Below are 11,074 nucleotides of genomic sequence, written 5' to 3'. Positions count from 1 at the left end.
TGCGACAGTATAAAGGATATGATAAGAAACCTGCCCCAAGAAGAAAAGGTCGAAAAGGTAAGAAAGTAAAAGAAAACGGGACGTTTAGCCACCAGCTCGAGCCTATCAGCTCTGCATACCCATAAAGACTTCTTGGCAGTTGTCCACCAGAAATTTCAATACCTCGTTCTTTTTCTGCACGTCGGTCATTTCCCGGGCCAAACTCTCCGGTCTCATGATCGTGGGTGCAAAGACAACGGCAATATTCTGGCTTGTCATCAAATTTTCCTTCTCGCGTTCGACTACTCGCTTCAAGTGGAACACCAGGAATTCCAGGACGTCCTGGTGGACACGCGGCAGCTCTGCAAGGCTCTTCTGCAGAACCGAAATACGAGCTTCCGCTGAGGTAATCTCCCCGGTGTCGATGATTTTTTCGTAGACTTCATAAGTGATAAGAGGAGTGGGCAGCTTCCGGAAGTATTGCTTGAGAGCCGAGGTCACCGCATGAATATCGAGATCGGGATCGGAGATATCGTAATCCTGAGGAGACCGTTCAAACCCTTCTCGAATGGTCTGAACTGCCGAGCTTGCGCCTGATTTACGGTAAATTCCTTCCATATCCATTCCTATCCAATGTGGTTAGTTCAATAATCTCAGAATACCAAGCGCATAAAATCTCACCTCGTAGTTCAACTTCCTGAATACATCGGGTTACAATTGCAGGAATGATGCTCTTTTCATGCTCCATGCGCTGCTCCAGATCGGTACCAAACAGGGCTGCTACAAGGTTAGCTTAATATCAGAGGCATTACAAGACATCGAAACATACCAGTCGGAGCGAGATCTGCTAGAGCCGGAACACTATCAGTCTGAGGCATTCGAGTCCCAGCTTGCTTGTTTTTCTGATTTCCGAAGAATCCAAAACCTTGACGGCTAGGATCTTGTGTCTGCGAGCGTGGGAGACCGGGGTTGACATCTTGAGCGGCATTGCTGTCGCTTGACATGAAGGCGCCCTTGATACCCTTTGTAACGCCCTTGGCGACGTTCTGTCCACCCTTCTTCCAGTTGAACTTACGAGGTTGTCCCTTGCGGATACTAACGACCTGTGGTCCTGGAACGACAGTAGCCGGTTCGGCTTCCTCGGACAGATTGGCAGTGGATATGGAGGCAGAGAGGTCATTGTTGGCGGCCTTCAGTGCATCAATGGCGGACAGTGACTTTTCCTTGCCGTGGGAATAGATGCCAAGGCCATTGGCACCCCGATTGGCTTCGGTTGAATTGGCCTTGTAGAGCTCTTGAATCTGATGCACCAGTTGATTGTTCAGTTCGGCCAACTGAGCATTCTTGGAGGACAGTTGCTCGAACTCCTGAAAGCTCTTGTCCTTCATGCGGTTCAAGTTGGCAAGCTCTTCCGCAGCGTCGTTGCGTTTTTGAACCAGCTCCTCAATTTGTGGTGTGAATGACTCCTTCAGCTTATGGAGCGACTCGACAAAGTCACGCAGGACCTTGCTGGTGATCTTTCCAAGGTCAAGAGGCCCGCTGGCGCCACGTTTCTCCGCTTCTAAGTGATCGGTCAAGACGGAGAGTTCTCGCATGACGATCTCCTTTTTCGCATCCAGAACCACCATTGTGGACCGCTTCTCGTTGAGCTCCGTGTTCACCTGCTTGACGTCGGCGGTCGCGTTGAGGACAGCTTCCATTTCCGCAATCTTCTGTTCCTTCTCCAAGACACGTTGACGTTCTTTGCGTAGTTCGCTTCTGAGCCACGCCACTTCATCTGAGTGCGACGGCCTCGGGGAACCCGAGGGGCTCCCAGCATCGGGAACGGGTGTGGTACCATTGACGGGGGACTTGGACCACTTGGCATCCTTCGATACGCGCGAGCCCTTATCGCTGAAGCTTCGGCCGTGCCGCACAGAGTTCGACACCCGTCGCAAGAAAGATTCGCTGTTCTGAGCAGCATGCGATTCCTCTGGTCCCATGATCCGAGCCATATCTTCTTCCAGGGAGAAATCGCCCCCACCGCTGTACCGCAACAACGACGGCGACCCTGGAGTGTGAGTGTCCGATTGCAGAGTGCTAATCGAGCTATGACGGGCATGCTGTTGGGACGGCTCCGCATTAGCATCATTGCGGGGGGTACGAGGCGATTCACCAACTTTTGGGGTGTTCTTCTTGGAGACCGTTTGCTCCGTGGGCCGCTCAATTCCATCCTCGCTTTGAGTGACGGAGGGCGGTCTAGGTCCGAGTTCTTTTCGGGAAATATGATGGTGTCGTTTTTCCAACGAGTCTCCTCGCTTCGGATGAGGTTGCACGTTGCTTGGAGATGGAAATGAGCGCGTAGAATCTACCGAACCGCCTATCTCATGTAGCTCACGAAGCTCGTTCGATGGACGAGACGGGGCGGTCACAGAACTATCCAGGGTTCTCGACCCTGCAGAGTCGACGGTTGAACTGTCCTTGACTATCGCGCTCGACTTGGTAGACTCAGGACTTGGTGTAGAAAAGGTGCTCGTCTCCTTGAGATTGATGGGTAGATCAGCTCTGGAGCTCCGGTTCGACGTGCCCCGCTGGAGATTATCAGTAGAACGAGGTGATGCGCTTGCACTGGCTGCGACATCGTCTCCACGCCAGCGACTGGAGTCAACGTCGGTCCGCTCCCGTCCTCTTTCCTGGTACGCGATATGGGGTGACGCGCTTCCAGCCGGAGGATGGTGGCTATGAGCCGTTGGAGGTGACTGAGTACGCGAGGACCGTCCTTCTTCCGAGGGGTCAAATGCGACAGGTATGAGGAATTCTCCTCCGCTCTCCGGTTCCGCTTCACGTGGTACGACTGAGTGACGGTTGCTTCGGTAGGTACTCGAGGGGAGTATCAGATTATCCGCTAGTACGCAGAGTCAGCAATCGGGGCGTGTGATTCGCATATTCAAGTCATGAGCTTACCTTGATTATCGGTGTGCTGGCGAGAAATCGGGGGGCGCTCATTCCTCCCACTGTCCGGGGCCCCACGAGATGTTGCATCATCCAGATAATGATCTAGGATCGAGTCATCTGGTGCGCGATGCGACTCAGGTTCTTCGGGCGGAAGGGAGGGCAGCGATTTGTCAAGCTTCACGCCGGGCCCTTGCTTTTTACTAGTGGGTACACCAGCCTTCTTTTTCCTCCGGCGTTGCATTAGCGATTCATGGCAGTCCATACAGAAGATACCCTGGGAAGTTCGCGCATAGCGCAAGTTCTCAATTTTCCTCTTGCAGTTTCGGCACCGGAAGCACTGAGCGCAGAAGGCTTGTTCACCCGTCAAAATGGCCAGGTCTTCAATCTTGTTTCCGCATGAGCTACAACTGTAGGTACAATTGCTGCAGATCAACGATCCGTCTCCGAGAAGCAGTAGGTGTGCGTCCGAGTCGAGAAGCGTGCCGCATGTGCTGCAGCAAAAGCATTCGATATGCCATCGGTTGCCCGCTACGGGAAGAGAAGCTGTCAGCGAAGTGTCCATGATGGTGGTCGTATCGGCCAATGCAACTCACCAAGTTCAAAAGCCTTGCCTTCCTCAAGGATCTGTCCGGTGGAAGGTAGAAGTTAGCGCGCGAAAAGTTGCCCCTAGTTCGAATAGAATTCGCGCATACCTCTCCGCAACCCTTACAGGGGAAGGGAACATCATCTTGTTCCATAGGAGACTCCGGAAACATGCCTGGAGACTCCATTCTGCACCTTGACACTCAATTGACGCGTACAAGCGATTGTATAAGTGGAGGGCAGAAAGCGTCTCCGAATGCTAGGAGGCGAAAGACTGGCGCGCCTTCAATGTTATATGCACAATCGTAGGTAAACAATCAAGTGGTCAAGCGTGACTGGAGCATCCGGAACGAAATCTGTCGCAAATCGCAAAAAAACCTTGATGTCGACGCTTGGGGTACAGTCGAACAGGCTGATGGCGAACCAAGCGAATCGGGCAAGGTCAATTTAGGAGGGGCCGATACCAGATTCAACCGACTCCAAACCACAGGCTGTAGATTATGCTGAATCAGAAATCATGAATAATTGGGTCGTGGTAACGATAGCGAGGGGCTCAGAAACGGCCCGCTGTTTATCAGGGATTGAGGGGGTTTTGGAGGGAGGGAAGCGGAAGGAATGGCTTGATATGCTAGGAAGCGGGAGACAATGTCAGCTCAGGAACGACGACCACAATCCAAGCGGAAAGGTAACAAGGGTGCAGTTGTAAACTAGTAGGCGAGATGAGTTGTAAAGCAGATCTTAGACACACATACCCCAGACTCAGCCTAGGGCCTCCCATGCAGCAACATCTGCCTTGGATCCCTGGCCTGTGTCCCGCAAATGAACAACAGAGCAGAGAGACAGGGGGGAGGGGGGGTCGACCCCGGAGAGGGGGACGGAAAAGGATTTGGGGCGGTGATACGAGATCATACTTACAGTGCAGAGAAAGAGGTTTAAGGGGGGGGTTTGAGAAAACAAACGGAATAAGGAAAGGAATCAAGACGAAACACGCCTGGCGAGAAGGATTAGATTAGACAGGTAGATGGAAAGATAATAGACAGGACAGGATAGCCTACCTCAGGTGAAGCGAAGCAAAGTGTTGTTTGTTGGGTCAGGGAGAACAGAAGTGTCTAGACTAGTAGATAGCTAGATAATAGCAGTACCGACAACTCTGGGAGATTGTTTCAGATAAACTCGGGCGGTGTACCAGCAGAAAGGCTGTCTTCGAAATTAGATGGGAAGTAAACACGTGGGCGGAGGAGGATCAGCTATTACAATAAGAATGATAATGGTGATATGATTACCTCTCTATCGATGGAAAGATCAAGAAGAAGAAAAGACAGATACAGGGACGGAGGGAGGGAGGAAACAGAGATGGTAGACAGACAGGAGGAGGTTGGATACAGACACAAAAGCGAAGAAGGGATGAAATAATATTAAACTGGGGGTACTGTTGTTATTTTGCTTCTATCTATGTACTCGAATACTAGATACTACTGGCCTCTTCCTAATCCTCTAATGATCCTCTATTCATAGTGATTTTCATAACGGACATTGTTGTCAACCACATCAGATGGATGAAACTCTCAAGCCATCTACCGTTGTTCCAGGTGATGCTATAAATATGCCAGTCCTTCATCCCCTCCAGCATGATTCAAATTGTTACTAGGTCTCGTTATTTTTCTATGCCGCGCAGTACCATCTATTGGGTAGGTAAGAGGGAAATTCGTTGTACAAGTTAACAATATAAGATCATGGCATACACTGGTCTGCCTGCATCGCGGGAATCGTGATCCAATACCTCTCTACGTACCTGGAGACAGAGATCAACTTGATAATGGCCGAGCCAGTAAACCAAATCATACCCTTTCACCTCTTCCACCCTAAATTCTCATCTCAATATCTATCTCCGCCGTAAAGCGAGTCTAATCAGCCGCTGCGACCGTCCCGTTGTTCTCTGACAATCCTGAAACAGCCGCTCCAGCTGTGCCGCCCGCTCTGACCACCATCTGGAATGACCAGTATCGTCCAACGAGAGATAACCGAGACTGAGGGCCATGGGCCTAGCCAGTCTGCTCTCTCACAATTCACAAACTGGACAGATCCATTTGTTCTCTCCATCAGCTGGTCTAGACACGGGAAGGCTGAAACACTGCAAACCGCGCGATCGAGCGCGACTCTGAAGAGATCGGCTAACCAGGACAACAACCAGATGATATCCTATTCCCAAAACACCCCTTGTATTGCAGGTCGCGAGGGAGTCTTTCTTCAAAAAAAAAAAAAAAAAAGAAAGAAAGAAAGAAAGAAAACGACAAGGCGGGGGGGACTTGACCCGGCTCATGAAAGGAGAGGCAATAACTACTCCGTATAAGCACAGTTTGGATCAGGCACAGAGTGGACTTAAATTGCGGTTTTGTTACCAGAGGTACCTGAACTAATAGGTTGTTGGACGCTGGTCATGAAACGGCTCCTGAATTCAAAATTGCTCTATTGGCTAATGTCTATTGCTGTCAGATTATCAAACGATATCGAAAGGGATATATGCTATGCTTTACGCCAGCCGTTACGACCATCAAACCCAGTGTCCCACAGTCCAAGCAAAAGAGATGACTGTATATACCAATCCCGATATAAGCTTCTTTCCGTGTCCCTTTTATTTAAAAATAATCTCAAGTCTCCAGCGATTGGTGAATCACACTCGTCCGGTATGTCTCGCTCCGCTGGATCAGCTGCTGGTGTGTACCTTGCTCAATGCATCTGCCGTCTTCGATCAAGAAGATCTGATCGGCCCGATGAATGGTATTCAGTCGATGAGCGATGGCCACTACTGTGGTCCGGCCTGCCAGGGTCGCCAGCGCTTCCTGAATTCGCTTCTCCGACTCCACGTCGAGCGCGCTTGTCGACTCGTCCAGCAGCAACAAGCGAGGCTTGCGCACCAGTGCGCGGGCAATCGACAGTCGCTGGCGCTGTCCACCCGAAAACTGCTTGCCGTCATGGCTGCACATCGTCTGATACCCCTGGGGCAGAGTCATGATGACATCGTGGATGTTGGCCATGCGACATGCCTCCTCGATCTCCTCTTGTGTGGGCTCGTGGCCTGGGCATGCGCCAAGTGCAATGTTGAAGGCGACGGTTCCCTCGAAGAGAACGTTTTGCTGAGGAACCAGCGCAATATCATCGCGGAACTCTGTCCCGACCTGACGAGTGACGTCCACACCGTCGATGACCACTGCACCGGCATTAGGCCGGTAAAATCTCTCCAACATGGCAAACGTGGTGGATTTGCCTGATCCGCTAGGCCCCACCAGAGCGCAAAACTGGCCTGGTTTGATGTCAATGTTGAGACCCTTCAAGACCGGGCGTTCTGAGCGATGTGGATAAGTAAAATGGACGTCGCGCAGTTGGGCGCCCATGCCACCCCTTTCAGCGGCCCGTTGCCGTGCGGAGCGAGCATATTCCTGCGCCTCAATGTCCTGCACTGCGGCTTTCTCCTCGAGAAGACTGCTGGAAGGCTGGAAGCTGTGCGATGATCCAGGTGTCACTTCATCCTCTGCCGAACGGGTAGTCAGCAGTTCAACGATATTGGACGAAGCCACCCCGGCTTTCGAGATATCCGGCGCAAGGGCGAACATCTGCCCACAAGACTGCGTGCTAAACAACAGAGCTGGCATGACAATGAAAAATTGCGTCTGGGAATAGCGACCCTCGGCGATCTGTTTCGAACCCCACCAGTACGCTAGGGCATAGACCAAGTTGCTAATGCTAAATGCCAATGCTAACCATGCATTCCCGTGGAACGTGGCTTTGATGGTAGCCTGGTAGGGACCTTGAAGAGCACGACCGTAAACCTGGTACGATTGCTTCTCCAGAGAGAATGCAGAAACTGCGCGGATGTTGTCGACGGCCTCGATGGTGACAGCTGTAGCTTTCGCAAACGCCTTCTGATGACGTTCGGCGAGTTGTTTTTGCACTCGGAGCTTCATCATGCCCGACACCAGCAGGACTGGAATTGTGGGAAACAATACAATCGTGATCTTCCAAGCAATTGCGAACGAGATCACTAAACCTGCTATCAAGTTGACGGCAGTCGCCAGCAGGAGCCCTATGGTTGTGCCAGTAATTCCACCCAACGCCGATGCGTCACCAGTGATGTACGTGAGCAACGTCCCGGGGGTGCGATCCTCCGATTCGTGCCATTTCACGGTTTGGCCCAGTAGCGAGCGTAAAGACAGCACTCGGATCCGGTACAACACTTTATCGGCAGCCCAGCCGAAAGCACAGCCACCCACCACATTAGCACCGAACTCGACCAAAGCGAGGATGAAGAAGAGTAATCCGTAGAGGTTGCCGTCCTGGCTGATGGCTTCGGCAGACCTGCAAGGGCTCAAGCTTCCAACAGTGTGACCAAATACAATAGCCTCTGCCGAGTAGCTGCCGCCGATAATGACAGACATGGCAAGACCTAGCATAACCCAATGCAAGTTGGGACGAATCAAGGCGAATGTGTACCGTGTGACGAACCCTGCAGACCGTGTTCTCTTCCTTTTCTTTTTGGCTTCCTCCTCACTTCCATCGCGAGAGTCCGGCGGTGTGTCAGCAACAACCGTGTCCTCCGTGATGTCTGACCTGTTACCATCGGCTAAAGCTTGTTTTTCGTCCAACAGCTGTCGTGTTTCAGGAGTCGCGTTCAGTTCACTGATCATGTCTCCCGAGATTACCCTATCGTCCAGAGATAGCTTTCCCAGGTTCTGAAGCCGCACCATCTCTGCGTAGACCCCTCCCCGCGAAACCAAGTCCGTGTGGGATCCTTCCTCAGTAACACGGCCACTCTGGACCACGACGATCTTATGCGCATTTTTGGCTGTTGCTAGCCGGTGGGCGATTGATACAGTCGTAACTCGCTCGGATACCTTGTTCAATGCGGCCTGGATAAGCTGCTCACTGGTCGAATCAAGGGCCGCAGTTGCCTCGTCCAAAATCAACAGGCACGGTTCTCGTACCAGAGCACGGGCGAGAGCAATTCGTTGCTTCTGGCCACCGCTCAGCTGATTCCCTGCTGTACCTACATTTGTGGCGAGACCATAGGGCAAAGCTTCAATAAAGCCCAGCGCATTCGCATTGGCAGCGGCGTCTTTGACCAAATCCACAATCTCGGAGACACAACTGTCGTACTCGCGGAGTGCTTCCTTCTCTGAAACGCCTCCTCGAATTTTTTCGGCAAGATCGGGCAGACTCGAGTCGAGGATAAAGGGGGCGAGCCGCTGATGCTGCTCCACCGCAGACGAGACTAAGCCATATGCAATATTTTCCAGAATGGTACGATCCAGCAACGAAGGTTCCTGTTGTACATAGCCGATATTCCCGCGCAGGTATCTAACATTGATGTCCCGGAAATTTTTGTCGCCGATCAGAACATCCCCTGATTCGGGATCGTAGAAGCGCTCTAGAAGCGCAACGACTGTTGACTTTCCACCGCCAGAAGGACCCACAATCGCTGTATGCTTTTTGGGTGGGATGTTGAAAGTCACGCCTTGCAGGACTGGGACATCCGGGCGCGAGGGATACGTGAAGTGAACATCCCGAAAGCGAATATCCTCCTCACCGAATGCGGCAGTCTTATCGCCTGAATCAGACGTCCCATCAATGGCAGAAGGCCTGTTGATCACCTGCAAAAGCCTCTCTGAAGCACCTGCCGCCGAGGCGAACACGTGGATGAAGGGGGCGACCTGACTGAGAATGAAAGATGCGTCGATGAGGACGAAGATAACGGTGTAAACCGCACCGACAGAGGCTCCAGAGTTTCCGTCAGCCACCGATTTTGAAATCATTTGGGATCCTTCCCAGAATGCCAGGGCGTTGGCGGAATAGGCAATGAAGTAAAGACAGCCCAATTGTGCCGCGTGAGTAGTAGCTTTTCGGACGGCATCTTTCCTCGATTGCAAGAGGTAGCCGGCGAAACGCTTCTCGAGCCGGTCGTTCGCATTGAAGGCATGAACAAGTGTCAGGTGTGACAAACTGGAGGAAGCTATGGATGTAGCCGCATTGACCTTCTCGGCCAGACGACCCGCAAATTTCTTGATGTAATGTCCCCCACCAAGTGCCATCAAGAAGAAACAAGGAACCACAGAGACTAGCATGCCTGCAATCTTGGGCACTTTGATGAAGGCAACCACATAGGCGGCCACAAAGTATGACAGAGTTGAGATGACGAGTCCCACCTTCTCCGATGTGCCGGACTGCACAAGTTCAATGTCACTGACCAGACGCGAAACAACGTCACCCGAAGGAAGTGATTCGATGAAGTTGGCCTCCTGCTTGATTATACTCTCAAAGTAACGGCGACGGTAGCGGCGTGCCAGGCGCTCACTCACCAAACACCAGCAAGTGCTGTGGGCGTAGATGAAACAAAAGTTTGCAATTGTGATGTAGATGACATACAACACCTTCGTCCGCACAGCCGAGGAGAGGTCCGCAGTAGCGCGATCCGAGGAGCTGCACGTCACCGTATTCAGGTCGTTGATCAGGTCACCGAAGACGATACCGAGTAGAGGGAAGGGAATACCGGCGCAAATGGCGAAAAATAAGCCCCCAATTATGAGCAGAACATCGGCGATCGTGTAGTCCAAGGAAAAGAGGAGTCGCAAATAGGCGAAGGACTTGCCCAAGTCGTCCTTGGTGGGAAAATGCCTGGTCACTTTTTGCATCTTTTCAAGAAAGTAGACAGGAGGTTAGCTTGTTCTGAGATCCTCAAGCATGAGAGGAACCATTGACGTACTCCTGATGATGCATGAGTGCCATTGGCGCCATTGGAGCCTTGTTGGCCGACATTGACTGGCGGTGACTGTGACATGATCTCTGAGAGACAGAGAACGCCTGGATACCGCGAGCTCAATCAAAAGATAGTGGTTGCTGCAGAATTCGTAGATCGTGGTAGTCGATCCGTGGTACCAATAAGTTGCTTTCAATGGTCATGCCTTGCAGGAAAGCGTGCGAAGGATATGCTTGTCCGCAGAGAAGCCTTCCAGCTCAGGGACAAGAGCCTTGACGAGCGCGAGCTCCCAGGGGAGGCGAGTTCTCACCGATAAGCCAGGTAGGGTTCTTGTCAGACAGACATTTTAGGAGCATCTCAGAATCGACAGGACATCACTGAGCTTGAAGATGAAGCGTCCACTTAAGATCCGGTGATCGAACACAACATACTATGAGAGATCGTTGTGAGGGAAAGACAAGGAGACTATACCAGATATGAGGAAGAAGAGAAAGAAGAACAAAACGATGAGGGACCACATGCTAATCTACAATTGGCATATGGGGCAACATACACTGAAAGGGGAGGGGAGGAATCCTCCCATGGCGATGGCTCCGGTTGCGGCGCCGACTAAAGATTTGGTCCTCAGGTCCTGTTGACGCCATGGCCAAAGAGACACAAGGAAGGACGAAGAAAAAGAGGGTCCCGTTCTGCAGCCGAGTGGAGGAACTCAGGAAAAAAGAAGCAGCTAACGGGAAAATGAGAGGCGATGAGAGAAAAGACAGAAGAAGGGAACCCCACTTTGGCCGCAGCGACGGGGGGTAAGAAAGTGACTCGCTGGTGAGATGTGAC

General features: G+C 51.9%; 2 protein-coding genes across 2 annotated transcripts, besides 1 other annotated feature; both read right to left on the bottom strand.

Annotated features, from left to right (window-relative positions):
• Positions 1-105: 105 nt before the first annotated feature.
• Positions 106-3,475, bottom strand: NFIA_012870 (putative Rho GTPase activator Rga; the record flags this gene model as incomplete). Its single annotated transcript, XM_001264494.1, has 4 exons — positions 106-605; positions 661-756; positions 809-2,863; positions 2,923-3,475. The coding sequence occupies 4 exons, from the start codon at positions 3,473-3,475 to the stop codon at positions 106-108; spliced, it is 3,204 nt and encodes a 1,067-aa protein (XP_001264495.1).
• Positions 3,476-5,744: 2,269 nt separating this feature from the next.
• Positions 5,745-5,782: a microsatellite.
• A 361-nt stretch (positions 5,783-6,143) lies between these two features.
• Positions 6,144-10,324, bottom strand: NFIA_012860 (ABC transporter ATP-binding protein; the record flags this gene model as incomplete). The annotated part of the gene is made up of 2 exons (XM_001264493.1): positions 6,144-10,178; positions 10,250-10,324. 2 exons carry the CDS (start codon positions 10,322-10,324, stop codon positions 6,144-6,146), a joined length of 4,110 nt encoding a protein of 1,369 aa, XP_001264494.1.
• Positions 10,325-11,074: the final 750 nt, after the last annotated feature.

The sequence above is a fragment of the Aspergillus fischeri genome, genomic scaffold (assembly GCF_000149645.3).
Source record: "Aspergillus fischeri NRRL 181 1099437636249 genomic scaffold, whole genome shotgun sequence".
Classification (NCBI taxonomy): Eukaryota; Fungi; Ascomycota; class Eurotiomycetes; order Eurotiales; family Aspergillaceae; genus Aspergillus; species Aspergillus fischeri.
The sequence above is the reverse complement of the archived record's forward strand: the minus strand, read 5'-3'. Positions and strand labels throughout refer to the sequence as shown.